Below are 27,412 nucleotides of genomic sequence, written 5' to 3'. Positions count from 1 at the left end.
CATAGTAACAGCACTCTCATATAATTGTGACTGGGTGGTAATGTCAGAGTACTGTTATATCATTTGGTGACGTCTCAGTTTGAACATTATTATCCTTGTGTCCATGTCCATCACGGGGCCTTGCTGAACCTCTGAATTATCCTCCAGCTACAAAACTTCCGAGAATTCATTGGTGTTTTCAGCCATTTAGGTCCTAAGCTCCAGAATTTCTGTCCATAGTTCACTCTCCAAGTTTCTTTTCTTGCTTTCCTCTTCTTTAAAATAAACACTTGCTAAAAACCTAACATCTTTACCAAGGAGCTTTTAGGGACTTGTCCTAATGAGAGCTTTTCTGACTTGGTGTCAGTGTGTTATCTGATTATATTCTTGTGAGTTTTCTTAGTGTATCTTACTCCACTGAAGGCGCTATATAAATGCAGGATGCTATTCATTAACTTGAGTGGCACCATCTCGGACGTTACTTTGAGGTGTCCGTGTAATTTCTATAGCCACTTCCATGAATGTTGCTGTCGCAGTCCTTGGAGGATGGTGAAGAGAAGTAAATTCTCTTCCGTCAGGCGCAGATCAAAGTTTGGACACAAGAAGCCACCAAAACCTGGGGTTGTTAACGGAAAGCAAGTTGCATAACGTGGGACTATTTTTGAAATAACAAATGGCAAGCCATCAGAAGCTGGTATTTAGTCCCAGAAATACAGATTGTACCAAATAAACCGTTTACACCAGAGGAGATTGAGAGGGGGCGTGATTGCGATGTGTAAACTTCTGAGGGACATCGATAGGGTCAGCAGGAAAGACCCAATCCCATTGATGAAGGGTCAGTGACCAGGAGTAAAGATTTAAGATAGGGAATGGAAGGCTCAGTGGAGATGTGAGGAGAATCCTTTTCACCCAGAGGGTGGTGGGAATCTGGAACTCACTGCCTGCACGAGTGGTAGAGGCAGAAATCCTCATAACATTTAAGTATTGAGATGTGCACCCGTGATATCAAGGTCTACAGGACTATGGGTCAAGTGATGGAACATAAGAATAGAATAGTTAGGTGGTTGTTCTTGAGTGACGTGAATGTCATGGGCCAAAGGACCTTTTTCTGTGCTGTAGATCTCTGTGAATCTATACAGACAGGCAGAGGCTTTGGGATTCAAGGGTTATTGTGGATAAGTGTGAATGTAGAGTTGAGGCCACAATCAGGTCAGCCATGACCTTACAGAATGGTGGAGCAGGTTGAAGGGACCAAATAGACTACTGCTCCTGATATGCACGTACTTTTGTATGTTTATAAGTAGGATTTTCTTTATTATCTGACTGCATCATAGTTTGAGGGCTTGAATTGCAGTGTCATATGTTGGCTAGTGGAGGCAAGTAATTTCCTACACTTGGCTCAGTCTATGTGTGGTTAGTAATGGAAACCATTCCTCTGGATTGAACAGCCAGATTGGATTGAAAACAGAAAACGCTGGAAGCATTCACCAAGTCTGGTGGTATCTGTGGGGAGAGTTAATCACTGAGGCCAATGACCTTGTTTCAGATTTGCTTTTGTTTTAGCCAAATTGTATTCACGTTTTTTTCTCAGGAAGTGCTAAGTTCTTGTCAAGTAAAATATAGAACCAAGATTTCTGAACAAGTGGAAATACTCATTCCCAGAAACTCTATGAATTGAGGATAAATATCACATCATCTCACCTGGACATCAACCACAACTTTCAAAACGCAAAGAATGCCATCTTTCTCTCCACTCCCCAGCTTCAGCAATGTACTGTGATTATAACTCAAACCAACTTCATTTTGCTTCTCTGAGCAGGGAGACTATACCTCCCAATGTAGATTGGAGGCAGCTTGGGAGAGCAATAATTATAGGAATGTATATATCGTTAGGGGAACAGTCAGGTGTTTCTGAAGTGACAGGCTTCAATCCAAGAGGGTAAGTCCCCTCTCTTGTGTCAGAGTCAAGGGTGTTCCAGAGCAACTGCAAAATACTGAATGGCAGAATAACCCATTAGAGATTGTGCAACATTTCAACACCAGTGTCAGAGGTAGAAAGAGTCCTTGTGGGTCAACCTTCAGCACATGGACATGGACTGTAGAGGTTCAAGAAGGCAGCTCACCACCATCACCTCAGGGGCATCTCGGGACAGGCGATAACTGCTGACCAGCCAGACATGCCCATGTCCCAAGAGGGAATTTAAAAAAAGGGATCCTGGATTTTGTAAATATTGGCATATGTCTCTTGCCCCTCCTTGCACCTCTTTGAATCCCCTCTTGCACTTCACTAACTACTTTCACAATCTTCCCTCGCCCACTCTCCCCGCTTGCCCCACTCTCGCCCCACTCTCCCCCCCACCCCATTCTTCCCCCCTCTTGCCCCACTCTCACCCCACTCGCCCCACTCTCGCCCCACTCGCCCCACTCTCACCCCACTCGCCCCACTCTCCCTCCCCTCGTCCCACTCTCCCTCCCCTCGTCCCACTCTCCCTCCCCTCGTCCCACTCTCCCTCCCCTCGTCCCACTCTCCCTCCCCTCGTCCCACTCTCCCTCCCCTCGCCGCACTCTCCCTCCCCTCGCCGCACTCTCCCTCCCCTCGCCCCACTCTTCCCCCCTCCCCCCACTCTCCACCCCTCCCCCCACTCTCCCTCCCCTCGCCCCACTCTCCCTCCCCTTGCCCCACTCTCCCTCCCCTCGCCGCACTCTCCCTCCCCTCGCCGCACTCTCCCTCCCCTCGCCCCACTCTTCCCCCCTCCCCCCACTCTCCACCCCTCGCCCCACTCTCCCCCCTCGCCCCACTCTCCCCCCTCGCCCCACTCTCCCCCCCCCCCCCCCCTCGCCCCACTCTCCCCCCCTCTCCCCCCTTGCCCCACTCTCCCCCCTCGTCCCACTCTCCCCCCTCGTCCCACTCTCCCCCCTCGTCCCACTCTCCACCCCTTGCCCCACTCTTCCCTCCCCTCGCCCCACTCTTCCCTCCCCTCGCCCCACTCTCCCCCCCCTCGCCCCACTCTCCCCCCCTCGCCCAACTCTCCCCCCCTCGCCCAACTCTCCCCCCCTCGCCCAACTCTCCCGCCCAAACCCCACTCTTCCCCCCCCTCGCCCCACTCCCCCCCTCGCCCCACTCCCCCCCTCGCCCCACTCCCCCCCTCGCCCCACTCCCCCCCTCGCCCCACTCTCCCCCCTCGCCCCACTCTCCCCCCTCGCCCCACTCTCCCCCCTCGCCCCACTCCCCCCTCGCACCACTCTGCGCCCCCCTGCCCCACTCTGCTCCCCCCCGCCCCACACTCCCCCTCACCCCACGTTCTCCACCCGTACCCCACGTTCTCCCCCGTACCCCACACTCTCCGTCCCACGCCCCACTCTCTCCCCCGCGCCCCACTCTCTCCCCCCCGCGCCCCACATTCCCCCCCCTCTCCACTCTCCCGCCCGCGCCCCACACTCTCCTCCCCCCCCCCACCGAGCTCCCTCTCACCCCCGCGCCGAACTCCCACCCCCCGTGCCATATTCTCTCCCCCCCGCGCCCTACTCTCTCCCCCCCGCGCCCTACTCTCTCCCCCCCGCGCCCTACTCTCTCCCCCCCGCGCCCTACTCTCTCCCCCCCGCGCCCTACTCTCTCCCCCCCGCGCCCTACTCTCTCCCCCCCCGCGCCCTACTCTCTCCCCCCCCGCGCCCTACTCTCTCCCCCCCGCGCCCTACTCTCTCCCCCCCCGCGCCCTACTCTCTCCCCCCCCGCGCCCTACTCTCTCCCCCCCCGCGCCCTACTCTCTCCCCCCCCGCGCCCTACTCTCTCCCCCCCGCGCCCTTCTCTCTCCCCCCGTGCCCCACTCTCTCTCCTCCGCGCCCCACTCTCCCCCACGCCCAACTCTCTCTCCCCCCACGCCACACTCTCTCTCCCCCCGCGCCACACTCTCTCTCCCCCCGCGCCACACTCTCTCTCCCCCCGCGCCCCACTCTCTCTCCCCCCGCGCCCCACTCTCTCTCCCCCCGCGCCCCACTCTCTCTCCCCCCGCGCCCCACTCTCTCTCCCCCCGCGCCCCACACTCTACACCCCCGCGCCCCTCTCTCTTCCCCCCGCGCCCCTCTCTCTTCCCCCCGCGCCCCTCTCTCTTCCCCCGCGCCCCTCTCTCTTCCCCCGCGCCCCTCTCTCTTCCCCCCGCGCCCCTCTCTCTTCCCCCCGCGCCCCTCTCTCTTCCCCCCGCGCCACTCTCCCCCTGCGCCCCTCTCTTTCCCCCCGCGCCCCTCTCTTTCCCCCCTGCGCCCCTCTCTTTCCCCCCTGCGCCCCTCTCTTCCCCCCCGCGCCCCTCTCTTTCCCCCCGCGCCCCTCTCTTTCCCCCCCGCGCCCCTCTCTTTCCCCCCCGCGCCCCTCTCTTTCCCCCCCGCGCCCCTCTCTTTCCCCCCCGCGCCCCTCTCTTCCCCCCCCGCGCCCCTCTCTTTCCCCCCCGCGCCCCTCTCTTCCCCCCCGCGCCCCTCTCTTCCCCCCCGCGCCCCTCTCATTCCCCCCCGCGCCCCTCTCTTTGCCCCCCGCGCCCCTCTCGTTCCCCCCCCGCGCCCCTCTCTTTCCCCCCCCCGCGCCCCTCTCTTTCCCCCCCGCGCCCCTCTCTTCCCCCCCCCGCGCCCCTCTCTTCCCCCCCCCCGCGCCCCTCTCTTCCCCCCCCCCGCGCCCCTCTCTTTCCCCCCCCCGCGCCCCTCTCTTTCCCCCCCCCGCGTCCCACTCTCTCCCCCCCGCGTCCCACTCTCTCCCCCCCGCGTCCCACTCTCTCCCCCCCGCGTCCCACTCTCTCCCCCCCGCGTCCCACTCTCTCCCCCCCGCGCCCCACACTCTCTCCCCCCGCGCCCCACACTCTCTCCCCCCGCGCCCCACACTCTCTCCCCCCCGCGCCCCACACTCTCTCCCCCCCGCGCCCCACACTCTCTCCCCCCCGCGCCCCACACTCTCTCCCCCCCGCGCCCCACACTCTCTCCCCCCCGCGCCCCACACTCTCTCCCCCCCGCGCCCCACACTCTCTCCCCCCCGCGCCCCACACTCTCTCCCCCCCGCGCCCCACACTCTCCCCCCCGCGCCCCACACTCTCTCCCCCCCGCGCCCCACACTCTCTCCCCCCCGCGCCCCACACTCTCTCCCCCCCGCGCCCCACACTCTCTCCCCCCCGCGCCCCACACTCTCTCCCCCCCGCGCCCCACACTCTCTCCCCCCCGCGCCCCACACTCTCTCCCCCCCGCGCCCCACACTCTTCCCCCCCGCACCCCACTCTCTTCCCCCCCCACGCCTGACTCTCTCCCCCCCGCGCCCCACTCTCCCCCCATCCTTCCTGCACCTCACCTCTTCCCGCCCCCTTCTCGAAATGCCCCTGTCTCCCCACTTACCTGCCCTGTGCCCCTCTCTTCCCATACCATTGCACATCTCTCTTCTGGGAGGAGAAAGTGAGGTCTGCAGATGCTGGAGATCAGAGCTGGAAATGTGTTGCTGAAAAAGCGCAGCAGGTCAGGCAGCATCCACGGAACAGGAGAATCGACGTTTCGGGCATTCCTGAAGAAGGGCTTATGCCCGAAACGTCGATTCTCCTGTTCCCTGGATGCTGCCTGACCTGCTGTGCTTTTCCAGCAACACATTTCCAGCTCACATCTCTCTTCTCCAAAGCACCTCTCTCCCTCTCTCTTCTCCAGTTTCATCCTCCTCGTTCTTATTCCTCATTCCCTCACCCCACTCATCTCCTTCCCCCCACACACTTTCCCATTCCCCTTGACCTTACCCATTTAATCCTCTTCAACATAGTTTTCAACATGTAAAGAAATTAAGTTTCATGATTTCATTCTGCTTGTTCTGTCCAGAATATCCCAAAATATTTGTACCAAAAATATGTCAGTTGCGTTGGGATGCAATTTATATGTTTTTAAAATGCAGACAGCAAAGAGAAGATTTTTTTTTGGAAATGTGGTTAATTAGAAACACCATTCATTCCCTGTGGCTTTATCAAAAGCAATTACAGGTATACAGTCATAATACACAAATCATTGTGCAAGGCCATTGGACCACACACATACACTGTGAATCACCAACATCTGGTTATTATCTAAATTACAGCTTTGAATTATAGCATCAGAACATGAATAAAGCTTATGTATTGATGTTACTTAGATGTTGCACTTTTTTACAGGCTTTGTTTAATATGGTTGTAGAGGTGCCTCGTTGGACCAATGCAAAAATGGAGGTGAGTTCTTGCGGTACAGAGACTTCACTAAAGTGGGTAATACTTGGATCCATGGTGCAGAGTAGTTGATGATTCAACAGAACCTGATGTTCATCGTGCCAACTTGGAGGGTTTAAAAAGAAATTGAACCAACTGGTATGTAGAAAAGAACGGGACCCTAGAGTTTTTCAATGTAGCAGCATCCACGTGACTCATCTTGTCTATGCTGCCTCTTTGCATGAGATGTTTGTTCCACTCTTTGCTCTTTCCCACAACCACCTGATGAAGGAGCAGTGCTCTGAAAGCTAGTGCATCCAATTAAACCTGTTGGACTATAACCTGGTGTTGTGTGATGTTTAACTTTGTCCACCCCAGTCCAACACCGGCATCTCCAAATCATGATTCTTTCCTCATAGCCTTGCAAATATTTCTTTTTCAAATATTTATCTAATTGTCTTTTGAAAGTCGCTGTTGAATCTGCTGCCAACACCCTTTCAAGACAATGCATTTCAAATGATAATTTGTTGCACAAAACAAGTTCTCCCTGTCTGTCTTATATTCTGGATAGATTGGGAGGCAATTTTACAGAAAAAGAATGAAGGTAACACCCTAGCCCAGATTTTCCAGTGGGCAGATAATTGTTACTGCAACATAGTTGCACGACAGGATCATGCAGAGTCCCTGATGCCCTAACTACAAGGAAATTACCCATGAAATTGAACTTACTGATGGTGGGAAATGAGGCAAGAGGCACGGGGAGACAGGCATAAAGTGGAAGAGAGGAGAAAAGGGAGAGAAGGAGTCATGGGGGGAAAGGTGGAGCAACAGGGGAAGAGTGGGGCAACTGGTGACATCTGAAAAAGTCCCTTAAAGTCAGAGAATTTGGAAAGGTCAGCCTCCCTAAGGCTTCGTCGTAACCCAGGGAAAATCAGAGGATTAAATACCTACTCTTAACTTCTGGGTAGTTATTATCCATTCCCCAGCAGCATCTCCCCCCTGATGTCTGACACCACCAGGATCCTGCTAGACTTGACAATCCCTCCAGCAACCAGACACTTCACCTTACCCTAATGTAATGGGACCTCCAGTAGCAGGTAGCGATGGTGAGGGTGGTGCTGAGCAAGGGAGCTTAAGCAGTTATGTTGGCATCTCTCCACCAGTAGATGGCAACATTTTATTTGGCTAGTTTGAGAAATGTTATAAAGGTTCATCAGAAATAAAGAATTTATAGAGTCATAAAGTCATACGGCATGGAAACTGACCCTTCGATCCAACTTGTCCATGTCAACCAAGTTTATCAAACTAAATGAGTCCCACTTGCCTGTATTTGGCCCATATCTCACAACTTTTCATATTCATCTTCCTATCCAAACATCTTTTTGAAACTTGCATTTGTATAGAAATGTTCATTTCTTTTTCTTTTTTTTCTCTTTCTTTCCTTTTCTTTGTTTCCCATTCTCTCTAGATTTTCTTTTTTTTTTCTCTTTTTGTCCCCTTTCTTCCTTGGTAAAGAATTATGAGGGCAGAGTGGTAGACGTTGTTTACTTGGACTTTAGTCAAGCTTTTGACAAGGTTCCACATAGTGGGTTAATTCCTAAAGTTAGTTCACACAGGATTCAGGGTGAGCTTGCCAATTGGATACAAAATTGGCTTGAAGGTAGGAGACAGAGGCCGGTGGTGGAGGGTTGTTTTTCCGACTGGAGGCGTGTGGCCAGTGGGCTTCCACAGGGATCGGTGCTGGGTCCTTTTTTGTTTGTAATTTATGTAAATGATTTGGATTAGAATATAGGAGACATGGTTATTAAGTTTGTGGATGACACCAAATTTGGAAGTTTGGTGAACAGTGAAGAAAGTTATCTAAGATTACAAAGAGATCTTGATCAATTGGATCAATGGGCTGAGGAATGGCAGATGGAGTTTAATTTGGATAAATGCAAGTTATTGCATTTTGGTAAAACAAACATGGGCAGGACTTATACAATTAACAGTAAGGCCCTGGGTAGTGTTGTAGAACAGAGAGACCTGAGGTTCAGGTACATAATTCTTTGAAATGTGAGACACAGACAGACAGGGTAGTTAAGAAGGCAGCTAGCACACTTGCCTTGGTTGCCCAGACCTTTGAGTATAGGAGTTTGGACGTTATGTTGAGGTTGCACAGGATTTTAGTGAGGCCTCTTCTGGAGTAGTGTGTACAGTTCTGGTCGCCTTATAATTGGAAGGATATTATTAAGCTGGAGGGAGGGTTCAGAAAGGATCTACCATGATGTTGCCAGGACTGGAGGCTCTGAATTATAAAAATAGACTGGACAGGCTGGGACCTTTTTCACTGGGGTGTAAGAGGTTGAGGGGTGACCTTTACAGAGGTTTATAAAATCATGAGGGGCATAGATAAGGTGTATACCAAAGGTCTTTTCCCTAACATGGGGGTGTTCATAAACAGGGCGCATATTTTTAAGGTGAGTAGAGAAAACTTTAAAAAGGAAGCAAGAGGCAACTTTTTTACGCAGGAGTGTTGGATTCAGGTAAGGTTACAACGTTTAAATGATATTTGGATAAGTACATGAATAAGAAAGGTTTGGAGGGATATGGGCCAAATGCGGGCAGGTGGGACTAGTTCAGTTTAGGAACGTGGTCGGTGTGGACTAGCTGGACCGAAGGGTCTGTTTCCATGCTGTCTGTCTCTGGCTGTAAGATGCTCCATATTTCTTCACAACCAGTGACATGGTTCTGATATGTAGCCACTGATATTATGTAGACAAATGTACTGACCAATTTGTGTATTCAGTATTCTATAAACAGCAATGAAAGGAAAGCCATATGATTAGTTTATGAGTAATGTTTGGTGGCCAGGTCACTAGGGGAATTACTTGTTCTTTGAATTTTGTGGGATCTTGGACCTTTATGTCCATCTGAGTGGATAGATAGGAAAACCTTAAAGGATTTCTTAGTTCCCAGGAACATTTTTCATCATGCAGTTGTAATATTATTTTATCTTTTCCAGATTGCTACAAATGTTCCCCTGAACCCAATCAAGCAAGATGTGAAAAAGGATAAAATGCGTTACGTAGCAAATATCTTTCCTCACAAAGGTTATATCTGGAACTATGGAGCATTGCCACAGGTCAAGAATGGTGAAACTTTGTGAACTTCGCCTCACTTACTAAGCCTGTTGCTTATTTGGTCACCGCTGTTTTGGAGTTCCGTAGAATAAATGTTCAGCAAGTCTGGTACTGAACTACGCAGGCAGCTAAGGGACGGGTTTGAACTTTGGGCTGATTTGAGTTAATTGTATTGTAATTGATACATGCTCCCCTCAGCTAAAGGAAAAAGAATTGCAGGCTTCCTGTTCCTATTCTTTCCATGGCCAATGATGTAAATTCATGCATGCTGATCTTGTCTTCATGATAATCGTCTTTATTCTTTGAACATAGGTTATCTTTCATGTTGCCCTGATCATCCACGCAATCTTTCTAGTCCTCTGGTTTAGATATTATTTCAATTCGAGAAGTCATTCTAATTGCTGTGTCAACCTTGTCATTATTGAAAGAGAACTCAGAACTCTGATTTATTCTGCAAGGTGGTACTGTGGAACATTACATGATTGTGCATCAATGTGGAACACACTTTAAGTATGAAACTCCTGATGGATTTAGCTATTTCCTCAGTATGGGTGTTGGTTTTTCATTTCTCAGCCTTATACAGAGGATAAGGAATGAAGAAAAGAACAAAAATGATGGTCCAGTTTTTTCTCCCGGGGTATTACCATCTTCTCTTGTGTGTGTACAGTACACCTTGTATTTGAATATTTAAAGACTTTAGAAAATGAGACACTTTTTGATTAATTTTCATGATGAGATTGGTTGTTGTCACTGGCACTGTGAATCCAAAGTTGCTTTGCTTTGACAATGAGAGAAATAGTATCAACCAAAAGAAGTTTAAGGAAGATTTGGGAACAGTGGAATTGCAGGAACTGGACTCACAGGGAGTACATTAAAGTCATGAATGATGAGTAAAGGGCTCTTGGGATTACTGCACAAAGAATGCAGCTATAATAGTGACTGACCTTTCTCTTGAATTTACAATTGTTTCAGACTTTTGCACTTGAAAGAGTATATGCAGTCATGTCAAATACAGGGAAGTGTATGAAACACCCAAAAGCAGAAATCGCTAGAGAAACTCAGTAGGTCTGGCAGTATCTGAGGAGAGAAAACAGAGAGTTAACACATCAAGTCCTGTGACCCTTCTTCAGAACTTTTCAATGACTATTCTATTTGAGCAAATCTACTTTTTTGCTATTTCTTACATATAGAGACAGTTTTCCACACCCTGGAAGCACATCGGACATTTTATCATGTCCTCTGGATCCATCAAAGATTTTATCATGCCTTATTGAAAGTGATATAAGTACTTATAAAATCCAGTTGAAAAAGGGGAAGAAAGCAATACAAAACTCAACCAAGAGTATGAAAACAAAATGTTGAGAAGTAAAGGATATTTAATCATCAATTTCATTGTCTCAGATTTCCACTAATGTTTTACATTCTGTGAATCCATCAGTTATTTTGTTAGAGCCAACCTAGAGTTGCACTGGAATGTGCAATATGTTCATTGACGAACATTGATTTAAATATTTAACATTCAAATGTGTTTTCTTGCCCCAGCAGACTTGGGAAGATCCCTTCCACAAGGATCCCTGTACAGACTGTGGTGGTGATAATGATCCGATCGATGTCTGTGACATTGGATCGAGGGTTAGTTTTTTTTTTAAAAATGTTGTTATATAACCACAACTAATTTTCTGGAATCAATCTGGACCTGAATTCGAATGGATCTGAATAATATACAACCAGGTGAAAAATGATAGATAGTTTCACTGATTAATTAGCTCAAAGTTAACTATTGGAAGCTATCTCACCTCTGTATTAGAAGGTTGTTGGTTCATGTTCCACTGCAGGAAACATAATCCAGGCTAGTGTTAAAGGAGTGCTGCATTTGAATATGCCATCTTTTGGATGAGAATCAGTGAGGCAATGATTACTCCTCAAGCTGATATAAAAAATCCCATGGCAAAGAAATTGTCCCTGGAACCTGATCGTTATGTACCCTCCAACCAACTTCACTAAAACAAATTATCCAGTTATTTACCCCATTGATTTCTGTGAGGACCTAAAGATTGAAAATGTGGCTGCCACATTTCTTCCAGTATAAAACAGAGACCACACAGCAACAGGATTTCTTGTTGTAAAATACTTTGAGACACTATAAGCATGTGAAACGTGCTGCATAGATATAAATTTTCAGCTTTTAGGAGGTATTTCCTTTGGAAATAAGCCTGAAAGCATATGCCTTTTATGATAGGAAGGGAATAAGTATTTGTGATATAGTGAAAGCTTATTTGAAATCAACATTTAAAGCCTCACACTGAAGATTAAAGGGAGAATTTTAGAGAAACTCAAGCTGGAATCCGAGACAGGGTAAGCAAGACCTCGAGGGGGTTAATTCTTAGCTAGGCTTACAAGAAACGGATGCAGTTTTGGGTTGTGTAATTGGCAAATTTACATCATGTGCTGAAGAGGACAGAGTGCCACTAATCAGCAAATGAATTAGACTAATGAGCCCATGTTTTATATTTGAAATGCTGGCATTCACTACTTGGAGATGAAATTATAACTAGACTCTCATTGCTGTCACACATTTAGGAATTAGGCAAGAGCAGCTATATTTCCCTGAACAATATTCAGTAGAGAATAGTTCTCTAAATTATGTTTATTTGCAAAAGTTACTGAAGAGGTTGGAGAAAAGTATTTTTCTGGAGTGGATTTATGAAAGGGGATTTGCATCTCCTTTGTTTTCTTCTTTTCTTCTCCTTAGGCCACATGCTTTCTATTGCTGGGAGTTGAGTCTCCTTTGAGCCAATGTTGGAAGCTACCTTACTAAACTACTTGTAACTGATGAAATCCTCTTTTGCAAAGACCTCTCAAAAGGTTTGTGTTTCAAAGCTCCGTAGAGTCATAAGGAAATATCTGTACAACAAAGAAGACTTCCATTTATATTGTGCTTTTCAGAATTTCAGGACATCTAAAAGTGTTTCACAGCTCATTAATTGCATTTAAAATACAGTCGATGCTACAGTCAATAGGGACTGCAGCAGCCAAATTTACACAGAGCAAGGCCCCACAAAAAACAAAGTGATAGTTACCAAATAACCTGTTTTCATGATGTTGGTTGAGGGACAAAGGTTTGTCAGATCTCCCTCTCCTCTGAGTAGTGCTGTGACATCTTTTATATCTACTTGAGGGGGCTGTGGGCCTCAGTTTAATCCAACATTTTCATCCAAAAGACAGCCCCCTCCCCCTCAGAATTGAAGTGATCGCCTCGACCATGTGCTTGCATCTCTGAAGTGAGACTTAAATCTCAACCTTTTGAGACAGAAGTGAGTTTGGTACCATTAAGTTCAAGCTGGTGCCTAAATGTTTGAAGTATTGAAGATATAACGTTTGGTGTCTGTTGACATACTTGCATGTCTTTGTGTTAGTAACTGAAAGGCACAGTGTTTTGCAGCTTTCATCAAAATGTCTAAGTAAATTCATTACTTCCTGATTATTATAGAATCCAAGATATGAAAGAATATGGAATAGAATATTGGTTGAGAATGTGATGCTGGAAAAGCACAGACAGTCAGGCAGCTTCCGAGGAGCAGGAGAATCGACGATGAAGGGCTTATGCCCGAAACGTCAATTCTGCTGCTCCTCAGACGCTGCCTGACCTGCTGTGTTTTTCCAGCACCACACTCCCGACTCTGATCTCCAGCATCTGCAGTCCTCACTTTCTCCTATTGGAGGATATGTTTAACCCCTCACTCAAAACTGCACTGGACTGAAAAAAGCCTCAAGCATTCAAAGGCAATATCGATGAAACCTTGCAGTAATATTGGACCAGAAGGACTGGGAAATATAAGAGAGGCAAGGCATCTGTACGATAGAGCATTATGTTTGAAAGTGAGGTTGTTCAACCTAGAGTACAAGTGTTAAATTTAAGAGAAGCTGTGATGGCATGAGGCATAAATTGCCTGAGATGTATTTGGAAAATATATTAAAAACCATGACTGTACATAAGCAAAGGATAGTCTTTAAAGAACTATTACATAACCGTGGGCGGCATGGTGGCACAGTAGTTAGCACTGTTGCCTCACAGCGCAGAGACCCGGGTTCAATTCCCGCCTCAGGCGACTGACTATGTGGAGTTTGCACATTCTCCCCGTGTCTGCGTGGGTTTCCTCCGGGTGCTCCGGTTTCCTCCCACAGTCCAAAGATGTGCAGGTCAGGTGAATTGGCCATGCTAAATTGCCTGTAGTGTTAGGTAAGGGGTAGATGTAGGGGTCTGGGTGGGTTGCGCTTCGGCGGGTCGGTGTGGACTTGTTGGGCCGAAGGGCCTGTTTCCACACTGAAAGTAATCTAATCTAATCTAATCTAATCTAATCTAATCTAATCTAATAACTGTCAAGGCGCAAAAACTCAATAAAGATCAGTCAATCTTGGCTAACAAAAGTTCATGATTGTGTAAAATTGAAAGAAGAAGCCTATAATGTTGCCAGAATTAGCAGTGATTGGGAGGTTTTTAGAATGCAGCAAAAGAGGACCAAGTAAATGTTAAGGAAATGGAGAATAGAAAATGATTGCAATCTAGAAAAAAAATCACCAAAAATGAACTGTAGAATTATAAATATATGGAAAGGAAACATTTGGTTAAAACAAATGTTAGTCCAGTACACTCAGAGTCAGGAATATTTATGGGGGGGGACTAAAGAAACGGCAGAGAAGCCAAATGGTTGTTTTGTGTGTGTTTTCACTGAGAAATGTACAAGAAATCTCTTCGAGCTAGTGAGGAGGGAGAATGAGGAGTTGAAGGAAATTAGCATGGATAGGAAGATTGTAAAAGCTTTGTTAGACTGCAGCTAAAGTAACGTGCAGTTTTGATCTCCTTATCACTGGAGATTTGCTATCGAGGGTGTGCTGGAAATGTTCACCAGATTTATTCGGAAGATGGCATAACACTTCTATCAAGAGAGATTGGGCAATCTGGGTTTGTGTTCTCAAGCATAAGAATAAGAGGTGATCTCATTGAAAATTACAAAATACTTGAAGAGGGCACCAGCAATCAGGATGTTGGTTTGAAATGTGTGCACTTCAACGCCAGGAGCATCTGGAATAAGGTGGGTGAACTTGCAGCATGGGTTGGTACCTGGGATTCCGATGCTGTGGCCATTTCAGAGACATGGCTAGAGGAGGGACGGGAATGGGATTTAGATGTTTCAGTAAGAACAGAGAAGATGGTAAAAGATGGCTGGGGGGGGGGGGAGGAGGAGGTTGTGGCATTGTTAATCAAGGACAGTGTTACAGCAGCTGAGATAACGTTTGAGGACTCATCCACTGACGTAGTTTGGGCTGAGGTTAGAAACAGGAAAGGGGAGGTCACCCTTTTGGAAGTTTTCTTTAGGCCTCCAAATGTTTCCAGGGTTGTAGAGGAAAGGATAGCAAAGATGATTCTCAATAGGAGCAAGAGTAACAGGGTAGTTGTTATGGGGGACTTTAACTTCCCCAATATTGACTGAGAATACTATAGTTCAAGTAGTTTCGATGGGTCAGTTTTTGTTCAATGTGTGCAGGAGGGTTTTCTGACACAGTATGTAGACAGGCCAACAGGGGCAGTGCCATATTGGATTTGGTACCGGGGAATGAACCCGGCCAGGTGTTAGATTTGGAGGTAGGTAAGCACCTTGGCGATAGTAACCACAATTCGGTTATGTTTACAATAGCAATGGGCAGGGATAGGTATATACAGCAGAGAAAGAGGATAACTGGGGGAAAGGCAAATAAATTGCGATTAGGCAAGATTTAGGATGCATAGGATGAGGAAGGAAACTACAGGGGATGGACACACTTGAAATGTGGAGCTTTCTCAAGGAACAGCTACTGTGGGTTCTTAATAAGTATATATCTATCAGACAGGGAGGTAGTTGTTGAGAGAGAGAGTTGTGGTTTACTAAAGTTGAAGCTCTTGTCAAGAGGAAGAAGAAGCCTTATGTGAGGATGAGGCGAGAAGGTTCAGTTAGAGGGCTTGAGAATTATAAGTTAGTCAGAAAAGATCTAAAGAGAGGCCTAAGAAGAGCCAGGAGGAGACATGAGAAGTTGTTTGTGGATAGGATCAAGGCCTTCTGTAGGTATATCAGGAATTTAAAAATGACTAAAGTAAGATTAGGGCCAATGAAAGATAGTAGTGGGAAGTTGTGTGTGAAATCTGAGGACACAGGGGAGGAGTTTATTGATTACTTTTCATCAGTATTCACATTGGAAAAGGGCAATGTTAGTGAGAATATGGTGATACAGGCTATAAGATTAGATGGGATTGCAGTTGACAAATAGGAGGGTTTAGCAATTTTGGAAGATCTGAAAATAGATGAGACTCCTGGGCTAGCTGGGATTTATCCTTGGATTCTCTGGGAAGCCAGGGAGGAGATTGCAGAACCTTTGGCTTTGATCTTTATGACATTATTGTCAACAGCAATAGTGCCAGAAGACTGGAGGATAGCAAATGTTGTTCCCTTGTTTAAGAAGGGGAGTCGGGACAACCCTAATAATTGTAGGGCGGTGAACCTTACTTCGGTTGTGGGTAAGGTGTTGGAAAAGATTACAAGAGATAGGATTTATAATCATCTGGAAAGGAATAATTTGATTAGGGATAGTCAACACGGTTTTGTGAAGGGTAAGTCGTGCCTCACTAACCTTATTGAGTTCTTCGAGAAAGTGACAAACAGGTGGATGAAGGTAAAGCGGTTGATGTGGTGTATGTGGATGTCAGTAAGGCATTTGATAAGGTTCCACACGGTAGGCTATTGCACAAAATACAGAGTTTCGGGATTGAAGGTGATTTAGAGGTTTAGATCAGAAATTGTTAGCTGAAAGAAGACAGAGCGTGGTGGTTGATGGGGAATGTTCCTCCTAGAGCTCAGTTACCAGTGGGGTGCCACAAGGATCTATTTTGGGAACACTGCTGTTTGTAATTTTTATAAATGATCTGGATTGGGCGTAGAAGGATGGGTTAGTAAATTTGCGGATGACACTTAAGGTTGGCAGAGTTTTGGATAGTGCCGAAGGATGTTGTGGCTTACAGAGGTACATCGATTAGACGCAGACCTGGGCTGAGAAGTGGCAAATGGATTTTAATGCGGAAAAGTGTGAGGTAGTTCGCTTTGGAAGAAGTAACAGGAATGCAGAGCACTGGGCCAATGGTAAAATTCTTGGCAGAGTAGATGAACAGAGAGATCTCTGTGTCCAGGTGCATAAATCCTTGACAGTTGCCAGCTAGGTTGACAGGGTTGTAAAGAAGGCATGTGGTATGTTGGCGCTTATTGGTAGGGAGATTGAATTTCAGAGCCATGAGGTCATGCTTCAGCTGTAGAAGCCATTGGTAAGGCTGCACCTGGAGTATTGCGTACAGTTTTGGTCACCGCATCATAGGAAGGATGTGGAAGCTTTGGAAAGGGTTCAGAGGAGATTTACTGGGATGTTGTCTGGTATGGAGGGAAGGTCTTATGAGGAAAGGCTGAGGGAACTAAGGCTGTTTTCTTTGGAGAGAAGAAGATTGAGAGGTGACTTAATCGAGGCGTATAAGATAATCAGAGGGTTAGGTAGGGTGGACAATGACAGCCTTTTTCCTCAGATAGTGAAGGCTAACACGAGGGGGCATAGCTTTAAACTGAGGGGTGATAGATTTAGGACAAATATCAGAGGTTGTTTCTTTACTCAGAGAAGTAGGGGCGTGGGACAGCCTGCCTCCAACAGTAGTAGACTCGCCGACGTTAAGGGCACTTAAATGGGCATTGGACATGCATATGGATAATAATAGAATGTTGTAGGTTAGATGGGCATCAGATTAATTTTGCTGGTCGGCACAGCATCGAGGGCCGAAGGGCCTGTACTGCGCTGTAACAGTCTATGTTCTGTGTTCTAACTAGACAGGGTAGATAAGATGATTTCCTTGGTTGGGTAGTCTAGAACCAGGGGGCACAATTTAAGCATTCTGAGATTAGCAAAATTTATTTTATGCTGAGGACTGTGGTTCTTTGGAATTCTTTACTGCAGAGGACTGCCGAAGCTTAGTCTTTGAGTGCAATTATGCCAGTAATATGCAGAGTTATAGCGTTGGGGTGGGTAAAAGGCATTGAAGCATTCAATCAGCCATGACCACATTGAATTGCAAGGCAGGCTCGACAGTCTGAATGGCCTCTTCCTGTTCCTGTGTCCAAAATATTAAAATTGTAATGGACTGAACAGTTAACTGGTAAATGAGGAGATCCACTTCTGGATAGAGAGTAATCCTGTTCAGGTGACATTTTAATTAAACCGATTTTTAAAAAGTATGCTTTGCAATGGGATATGAAGTAATAATGATATGCAGTTGTACAATATATATTTGCCTCTATGATTTTCGCTTTGCATTTGGCAATCAGAAGTGTGCAGTTTTTCTTAAGTTGTGACCAATTCCTAGGTCATTTGTAGTGAGCCCAAGAACTGAACAGGAAACGTCTATTACTTTACTTAGCTGCTGGTTGTCATTCACGATGTGATTTTCCTCAGTTTTGTAAGTTATAAGCTACCCAATAGATTTATGAACTGAGAATTGGATCGGTAAACAGAACTAATGATAAAGTGTAGACTTACAACAATTGCAGTCACACCATCTTCAGAGTGATCGAAGTAATAGCACATTTTTATTATATTTGCATATGTGAATTTTAATAGTCGTGCATTCCACTTGTGATTCTACCAGGTGTGTTCTTGTGGTGATGTTATTCAAGTAAAAGTCTTGGGAGCTTTGGCTCTTGTTGATGAAGGAGAAATGGACTGGAAAATTATTGCTATCAACCTCGAAGACCCTGAAGCGCAGATGTTTAATGGTAAATATTACAAGTTTGCAATGTTTATTACCTCTAGCTTTGGGTTGCTCTACTAGGTTTGCAACAACCAATGTCCCTCTGTCTTTTTGCGGGAGGATTGAGGAGATGGGCAGGTATCTCCGAGCTGACACTCCTGGTAATGAAAGTTTTGAAGCAATGATTTGCTAAGGTGGTATATACAATCTGCAAGACAAACCAGATAGGTTTGCAGAACTGCAACACACTGTCAATGATTAACCAACCAACCCTGGCTCACTAATGTTTGCAGGGCAGGTTGATCTATCAGTTAGGGCTGGAATTTGGCTAATGCTATAAGGTTAAAGACTAATGAATGGGTGTGGCTGAAGCTGGTTGTGTATTGGGAAACTTACATAGGCGGGCAGCAGTTTTCACATACTTGGGGATTCTGTGGGTCACATATCCTGGCTGGTCTGAGTAAGTTGTGAGCATCCCTCAGGAAGAGTGTGTGTAATTTCTATCAAGCAAACAAAATCTTGGTTCAGGTACTCATACATTCAGTAATGAGTTTCCACACTTGTCAGAAATTCAAGATGATAGCCTTTCTGCCTGAGAAAAGCTGCAATAAAATTTCAGTCTTCATGTTAAGAAAATAGAAAGACACTTAATTTATGGCTGGGACAATACAAATAAGGTCTTTTAAACACTTAGTGGCCAGAACAGAGTTGAGAGTGTTGAACATGACCATTTCTCCTTGTAACCATGTTCTCAGATAAATCAAGAAATGTTGTCAGCAATGATGGAGCATTCTTAAACATGAGCAGAAGGGTATTCTATCCTTCTCAAACCTGAATACTGAAACACAAAAAAAGCCAACTTGGTATTCTGGAGAGAGTTTATATGCTAAGAGTGATCTGTCCTTGCAGTTTACCGGTAAACTTATCTAGCGTTCACCACAATAAGCTAATACTGATTTGACCCCTGTAGTTTTTTGAGATTTTAAGTCTAGACATGTTTATAATTGATCACATATTTATTTCCTCGTGCTCAATAAAGAGTAAAAAAAATGACATGTGAAATAGTGATTTTGTTACTATTCCTTAGGACTGTCACTGTAAATTTAACTGCACTATACAACTGCAGTACTTAATTTTAAATCACAGAGAATGATCGAAATTATAACAACTAGAGTGTACATTTATCAAATGGTTTTCAGAAAGCCTTTTGCTCCTTTCAACTTCTTCCATATGTCATTGTATCTTGATACTTGAAGATTGGGGCCAACATTCATCAAGCCTTTAGATTGCTGTGTGTACCTCATTTGTTTTCACTACGAGCTGCACAAAGCTATCTATATAAGTATCCTTGGAATATGATACAAGTGTTGTGTACTACACATGGTTAGTGTGTGTTCAGCTGTCGCTAACCACAGCTGGTTTTCAAAGGCTCTACTGGCTGAATGATGTGAGCCTTGTAATTGCAACCATGGTAATTTGTCTTCCCAAAACCAATTGAAGTGAGGATTACATTTGGCCTGAACACGTTTGTTTATTTCTTCCAGAATGAAGCACTAAAATCATGAATTCGCACTTCAAGTGCAAATAATGAAAGAAAGAACTGGCATTTATATGCTTCCTTTCAGGGGGTCGGTTAGCTCACTGGTGGGTTAGCCAGCATAGTAGTGTAGACAGCGTTGGTTCAGTTCCCACACTGGTTGAGGATACCAGGAAGGGCTCTCCTTCTCAATCTCTCCCATCATCTGAGGTGCAGTGCCGCTCAGGTTAAACCACCACCACCACTAGTCATCTCTCTTTCTCTCTCTCTCTCTGATGAGAGAGCAGCCCTATGATCCAATAAGACTATGGTGACTTTGCTCCCTTTTGCATTGGAGTTGTAATCAAATTCGGCTACCAATTTATACTCAAAGGTCCAACAGTGAGGAAATGATCAGAGTTTCATTTGGTTGTTGTTAAGGGCTAAGTATTATCGAAGGAACTAAAAGTGTCCCTACTTCTGTTGGAATAGCATCATTGAGACCGTTTTCGTCCACTTGAATTAGTGAAGAGGAGCTCAGTGCACCATCTCATCCAAAAGATGGCAATTTTGAAGTTCTTCTGTGTTACACTTAGATCGTTGGGTTAAAGTATGCCTTCTAGTATTTGAGCAAAGCTTGAACCTCATCTAGAGATGAGGATATTATTACTGAATAAGATGGTAGACTCTCAGTAATAGAGTCATAGAGAATTACAGCACGGAAACAGACCATTCAATCCAACCCGTCCATGCAACGTCAGGTCCACGCCCCCCCCACCAACCCACCCTCCCCGGCACCTTCCCCTGCCGCCGCAAGAATTGCACAAACTGCATCCCTCCACTCACCTCCGTCCAAGGCCCCAAAGGAGCCTTCCACATGCATCAGAACTTTATCTGCACTTTCACAGACGCCAATTACTGTATCCATTGTTGCTGATGCGGTCTCCTCTATGTTGGGGAGATAGGACGCCTACTTGCGGAATGCTTCAAAGAACATCTCTGGGACTCATGTACAAAGCAGTCCCACCACCCCGTGGCTGAACGCTTTAACTCCCCCTCCCAGTCCCCCAAGGACATGCAGGTCCTGGGCCTCCTCCATTGTCAACCCCTTACCACCAGCTGCCTGGAGGAAGAACTCCTCATCTTCACCTTGGGACCCTTCAACCACATGGGATCGAAGTGGATTTCACCAGTTTCCCCATTTCCCCTCCCCCCACCTTATCCCAGTCTCAACCCTCCAATTCGGCACCGCCCTCTTGAACTGTCCTACCTGTCCATCTTCCTTCCCACCTATCCACTCCACACTCCTCTCTGGCCTATCCCCATCACCCCCATCTTCATCTACCTGTTGCATTCCTAGCCATCTTCCCCCTAGCCACACCCCCTCCCATTTATCTCTCAACCCCCTTGGCCCACAAGCCTCATTCCTGATGAAAGGCTTCTGCGCAAAACTCCGATTCTCCTGATCCTCGGATGCTGCCTGACCTGCTGTGCTGTTCCAGCACCACACTCTCAACTCTGATCTCCAGCATCTCCAGTCCTCACCTTCTCCTAGTTGATTTACAAGTTGGGAGTAATTTGTTGCATTTTCAAACAGAGTGTGCTAGCCATCAAGACGAGATTCTGGCTAGCAAGCAGCTACATAGAGGAATTATTGCTTCATTAACCACAAATCTCGCCTCAATAGTATCCAATCCCTTTTCTGTCATCCAGAGCTAAACATCACCAATTCCTGATGTGTAAATTGGACTGAGGACATGGCAACTTCAGCTTGCTGCTTGCTGCTCTGAGTCACATTGAACACCTCACAGTAACATTCAGCCCATGGTAATCAGTTGCACACACTCTACGTCCTTAGACATTGGTATTTAACATGTACCAGCTTCCCTGATCTCTGACGCATTTGCAATATGCTTGAGAACTTTTGTGCTGCACCTCAAGGTGCTCTGGCACCTCACATTTGAAATGCTACTGCAAGGACAATTTGCATACAGGGACAGGGGCAAATCTCTGGGCTGCTCACTTGTGCTGTCAATGCTCACTCAATTTCAGCCTACCTGGATGCTCACAGCATCCCTACCTTGCCTTTTGTGCTTTGTCCCCCTCAGCTAGCACTTCCAAGCTCACTGTATTTTGGTATTGCCTTGGGTAGACATAAAGCCAATGTTATGGTTGTCAACAATTCTCAGTCATGTCAAGCGCGACACCATTCAGCTAGGGGTTCTGGTAGAGTTAGTCATGGACAGCCTCTGTTAACAGTCCAGAAACTTGGAAACAGTGAGTCATCGACTCAGGATGGTCAGGGTAAGAATACTGTGCATGTACTCGGTGGGCAGCTGAATGTCAGGCAGACCACCACTTGTCTTGACTCCTTCTTTCACATTGTGGGCTGGTTTCTCCCAGAAAGAGGTAGAGAACCAAAGCAAGGAAGATGCAAGTGTCTGTCACAGCTGTTAGTGTTGGTGCAGGTGGATGAAATGTGGCGAACAATCTTGAGGGAGTGAGTAAGCAGCACAGAGGGCATGCAGTGTTAATGATGTGAGGGATTGGGGTGAGGGCGAGTGAGGGAAGATGTCGTGTGCAGCAGTGAGAGTGGTAGAGCATGAGCATTGGTGAGTGGTGGGTGCAGTAGCAGAAACAGAGTGAGTGTGCGATAGCAGATGCTGGCAGAGTGGAGAAGGTCACTGACCTCCTTCTGACAGTACATTCTTCCAGGTGGCTGAGACTGCACTGACCTGCATGACAACTTGAGACAAGGCTGCCAGGATCTGGTGTTGTCAGCCCTTGGGGAAGAGGACCTCCCTACTCATCCACCAGGACTTTTAGGCAGCTGTTTGCAAAGTTTCCCCTGGCTGCCACACTGGGGTCAAATGCTAGGAATTGTGCAGAGCAGCTCTGGACTGACTCTGCTTGTCTGGGTGCACGATAACCTTTTAAAGATAGCACCACTAGCAGGAATCCCAGGGTATCCCAGGACATCCAGGCACTGGTGAGTTCTTCCAGCTCCAATGAGTGTCAGAATCAGGCTAGATTAGACAGGATGTGTGTTGTACAAGTATGCTAGATAGCTAATGAGGCAAGTTTGGTAAAATAACGTAAGAAAGCTCGTTAGGTGTCATGGACAGAAACTTTTCATCAAACTTGACAAAACTGACACTTTCTCAAACTATGACACGATTCCCTGTGTTTCTGTCTCCACAGATGCTGCCAGAGTTTCTCCAGCAATTTCAGGTTTAATTTCAGGTCTTCAGCATTTGCAGTATTTTTCTTTTTTTGAATCATCTGGTAGTTCATGTGTTAGCATGAGCAATGTCATTTGAGATGAATGGAGTTATTTTGATGAATCTTGTACTGTGGCTGAGAAAAGGAAGATAAGATCAAATTGTTGCAGCCAGAGACTATGTCTAACCATGGCTTCCTAAAATGGGGTTACGAGATCATAAGTGGGATCACAATGTGAAATTTTGGAGTTGTGACCTGTGAGACAACAACACAGTGGCTCAGTGGTTAGCACTGCTGCCTCACAGCACCAGGGTCCCAGGTTCGATTCCAGCCTCGGGTGACTGTGTGTGTGGAGTTTGCACGTTCTCCCCATGTCTGCGTGGGTTTCCTCCGGGTGTTCCGGTTTCCTCCCACAGTCCAAAGATGTGCAGGTCAGGTGAATTGGTCATGCTAAATTGCCCATAGTGATAAGTGCATTAGTTAGAGGGAAGTGGGTCTGGGTGGGTTACTCTTCGGAGAGGCAGTGTGGACTGGTTGGGCCGAAGGGTCTGTTTCCACACTGTAGGGAATCTAATCTAAGGAATCTAAACTGTGGCTGTGGAGCTCTGGATGAGCTATAACAGCAGTGCTGTAATTCTTACAGGGCCATATTCTCATTGGGGGTCTCACTGGGAAAAGGTTTGGGAAACACTGGCCACAGCTTACCACTACTACAACTTTATCAAGTTTAGTTTGGTGGTCTGCAAACGTGTAAAAGTTACCAAGATATTTTGCAAACAAATGTAAATAAGCAGTAATCCATTCATTTATATGTATCACGCCCCTGCTTTTAAAGATGGTCACCATTTACTTAAAAATACAGGATGTTTCAGTAACAGCTTTCAGAAAGTAATAAGGCAAAGCATAAATATGGGTGAAGTTGAGAAGTTAGTATTTTCACAATATCACTGTGAGTCTGAGTGAGATGTTACATTCCCTATAAGTGACAAGACATGTAAAGGCAAATAATTAGATAAATAATTAGCATCAGAGCATGAGACCTTCATTTTACATTACATTACATTTTTGAATGTTGTAGATTAAATTAGATTACATTACATTACAGTGTGGAAACAGGCCCTTTGGCCCAACAAGTCCACACCGACCGGCCGAAGCGCAACCCACCCATACCCCTAACCTAACACTACGGGCAATTTAGCCTGGCCAATTCACCTGACCTGCACATCTTTGGACTGTGGGAGGAAACCGGAGCACCCAGAGGAAACCCACGCAGACACGGGGAGAACATGCAAACTCCACACAGTCAGTCGCCTGAGGCAGGAATTGAACCCGGGTCTCAGGCGCTGTGAGGCAGCAGTGCTAACCACTGTGCCACTGTGCCACCCACCTATGCAATTAAAGTCTGGGTAGGTAGGTCTATGCGGACCCATTAATAATTAAAAGTCCTTAAATGGATATTTAGCAACCACTTAAAAGCTTCTGCCATCCACTGGCTCAATTGCCTGCCTTCATAACAGGCGGGAAATATGGCTGCCTTCCTTACAAGGATGCAACGTCAGTCCGACTGCCTCTTTGAGAAAGGGGCCTCCTTTTGCCATAATCAGAGGTCACACAGGGACGTGGAGGTAACCACTGAGAGGTATCCCCATGTCCTTGCCTCTGACCTCCATGACTGTCAACCCACGATCCTCTTCCACTTAGTACACCGTTACTTTCACACCGGCTCCAGTCATCTTGATTGATCATTCAAGACCTTTGACAACTCTGTACCAGATCAGACAGCAGCTTCTGTCAGGGTGGAATTTAGCGAGTTTTGAGAAGATTGGTAGCTCAGGTTGAGGTTCTGGATGTAGGTTTGCTCGCTGAGCTGGAAGGTTCGTTTTCAGACATTTCGTCACCATACTAGGTAACATCTTCAGTGAGCCTCCAGATGCAGCACTGCTGGTGTTTCCTGCTTTCTATCTTATTATGTTATAATATAACACCATCGTCCGGATGCTCACCAAGTATGGTGACGAAACATCTGAAAATGAACCTTCCAGCTCAGTGAGCAAACCTACATCCAGGGTGGAATTTCTTGGCCACAGCATTTATTGCCTGATGGATACTTGATCTGATGGGGATTTTCATTGGTAGAGGTGAGAGGGGGTTACCATCACTTACAAATTAGTTCTTCTCCAGCCAGACATCTAATCCAGCTAAACTCATTCACCTCCATGCTGAAAATAGGGCAGGTGGGTAGCAAGTTTTAAAGTCAGAAACATAGAACCAAGAAGGATCCAGCCCCAACCTAATGACATATATCCAGGTCCATGTGTCTATTGCAAACATGCCAAGACTGAAACAATACTTTCATTCATAATAACTCATATATCACATTTACATTCCTTCAACTGCATGAAATTTTATCACAATAAATGTTTAAATCAAGTACAGAAATTCATAGTCCCACTTCAAAGAGCTCCAACATTTGGAGTTGTCAATCAAACTGAAATGGCAAACACCCAACTGTAATAATAGATTGTTGTGAAATTAGTCACTCAACAATAATCCAGTAATGAAGGCCCTCATGATTACATCAAAACATAGATAAATAGTAAGCAATGATGTTAAACACTCCAGATATATTTCTTTTATGATTTAAAGGGCAGGTCTTTTAAATGCCTTGACAATTCCCTTTAATAGTTATGTATGGACAGGTACTCTTGAAACTTGTAACATGTCCTCTTTACAACTCCGTTAACCCCTCCAATAAGCTTATCAATTAATAATATAAGCACTTTTTAGACACACTCGTGCCTACTTTTAACAATCCCAAAGGGCACCTTACCTCTCCTAAAGGACACCTTATCTCTCCAGGGGGTATCTGATGTTCCCAAAGCTGTCCTGGGATCATATCCAAAAGAGTGCCTTACCTTTCCAAAAGACTATCTTGGCTAGCCAAATAAATGGAGATTAATTTAGACTTTTTTTTAAGTTAGGTATACACTGCATACTTTAGATTTCCTGCTTTGGAGCTATAAAAATCTGATTTGAGTGGAGATAGCTGATGCATTAAACAGCTAGCTACATCTAGGAACTACGCATGTGAAAAACACAATCTTTCCCCATTCCCACCTCCGTGAAAAGTCTGTGCACCATGGTGAAAATCTAGGCTCAGCCACCATGTCAGCAAACTGTCAGAATTGGTATGCAAATGGAAGAATAACTAAGTATGAAGTGGTACATTTGATAGGAGGAATAAGGATCTACTGCTTAGAAAATAATAGTCAGAATTGAACAGAGACACGTGGATTGCTGTAGTGATTTAAACAATATTTGATATAGAGACGGAAGTCTAAAGGCCTTGTACCAGTACGCAGAAGGTTATACAGATCATGGGAGACCGTTCAACAAATTAAGGTTTAGTCACATACTTATACTCTTCACAGTTATGCTTGTTACTCAGATATACAATTTGTCACATGGCTATAAATAGTATGAGATAATTACAGCATAGTCATCTCATTAGAAGGCTAGTCCAGACCACAGTTGAAATAAGTACTTTCCATTGTAAGGCTAATCAAGTCTTACTAAGCCCAGGTTCAATGACCATGTCCTTTCAAAATGCAAATAAGTTCCTGTTTGCTGCAATTATCTCACTGCAGCTTCGGACGAGTTTCTACTTTTCATACATTATCATGGTTAAGTTGCTTGTGCAGATACAGGACTTTTATGTCTTTTCTAGGTCCGCAAAGGTCAGAATGAAACTTAGATTTAATATATTTTGATGAGCTCTTAAAATGCCTCTGCCTAGTGTCATCCCTGCATCAGCTCCTAACCAACCTTATATGTGTCCGTCCTCCCATATGATTAGATTAGATTCTCTACAGTGTGGAAACAGACCCTTTGGCCCAACAAGTCCACACCGACCCTCCGAAGAGTAACCCACCCAGAACCATTTCCCACTGACTAATGCACCTAATGCTATGGGCAGTCTAGCATGGCCAATTCACCTGACCTGCATCTTTGGGTGGCACGGTGGCACAGTGGTTAGCACTGCTGCCTCACAGCGCCAGAGTCCTGGGTTCAATTCCCGCCTCAGGTAACTGTCTGTGTGGAGTTTGCACATTCTCCCTCTCTCTATGTGGGTTCCTCTGGGTGCTCCGGTTTCCTCCCACAGTCCAAAGATGCAGGTCAGGTAAATTGGCCATGCTAAATTGCCCATAACATTAGGTACATTAGTCAGAGGGAAATGGGTGGGTTGCTCTTCAGAGGGTCGGTGTGGACTTGTTGGGCCGAAGAGCCTGTTTCCACACTGCAAGTAGTCTAATATAATCATCTAATCTTTGGACTGTGGGAGGTAACCGGAGCACCCAGAGGAAACCCACGCAGACACTGGGAGAATGTACAAACTCCATCTAGACAGTCATTCAAGGTTGGAATTGAACCTGGGTCCCTGGCGCTATGAGGCAGCAGTGCTAACCACTGAGCCACTGTGCCGCCCCGCCCCGGATATATCTATCTGGTTTTTCTAACTAATTTCTGTACCTATGTGCTCCTGCAAGAATCAAGGGATGCATCTACACATGTCCTT

At 46.0% G+C, this 27,412-nt stretch overlaps 1 protein-coding gene across 2 annotated transcripts in view; it reads left to right on the top strand.

Annotated features, from left to right (window-relative positions):
- The window catches only part of LOC122564921 (inorganic pyrophosphatase-like), a 63,993-nt gene that overhangs the window by 11,668 nt on the left and 24,913 nt on the right, over positions 1-27,412 (top strand). Inside the window, exons 3-6 of one of the 2 annotated variants that reach the window (XM_043720405.2) lie at positions 6,135-6,188; positions 9,169-9,288; positions 10,832-10,918; positions 17,997-18,123. In XM_043720405.2, the coding sequence (XP_043576340.2) occupies positions 6,135-6,188; positions 9,169-9,288; positions 10,832-10,918; positions 17,997-18,123 (388 nt within the window). The remainder of the gene's footprint in view (positions 1-6,134; positions 6,189-9,168; positions 9,289-10,831; positions 10,919-17,996; positions 18,124-27,412) is intronic. The other variant, XM_087995018.1, reaches the window with a different exon arrangement.

Source organism: Chiloscyllium plagiosum, unplaced genomic scaffold (genome assembly GCF_037043375.1).
Source record: "Chiloscyllium plagiosum isolate Xiang-an unplaced genomic scaffold, Cpla_swu_hap1 HiC_scaffold_2, whole genome shotgun sequence".
In the NCBI taxonomy this organism is placed as follows: Eukaryota; Metazoa; Chordata; class Chondrichthyes; order Orectolobiformes; family Hemiscylliidae; genus Chiloscyllium; species Chiloscyllium plagiosum.
The sequence above is the reverse complement of the archived record's forward strand: the minus strand, read 5'-3'. Positions and strand labels throughout refer to the sequence as shown.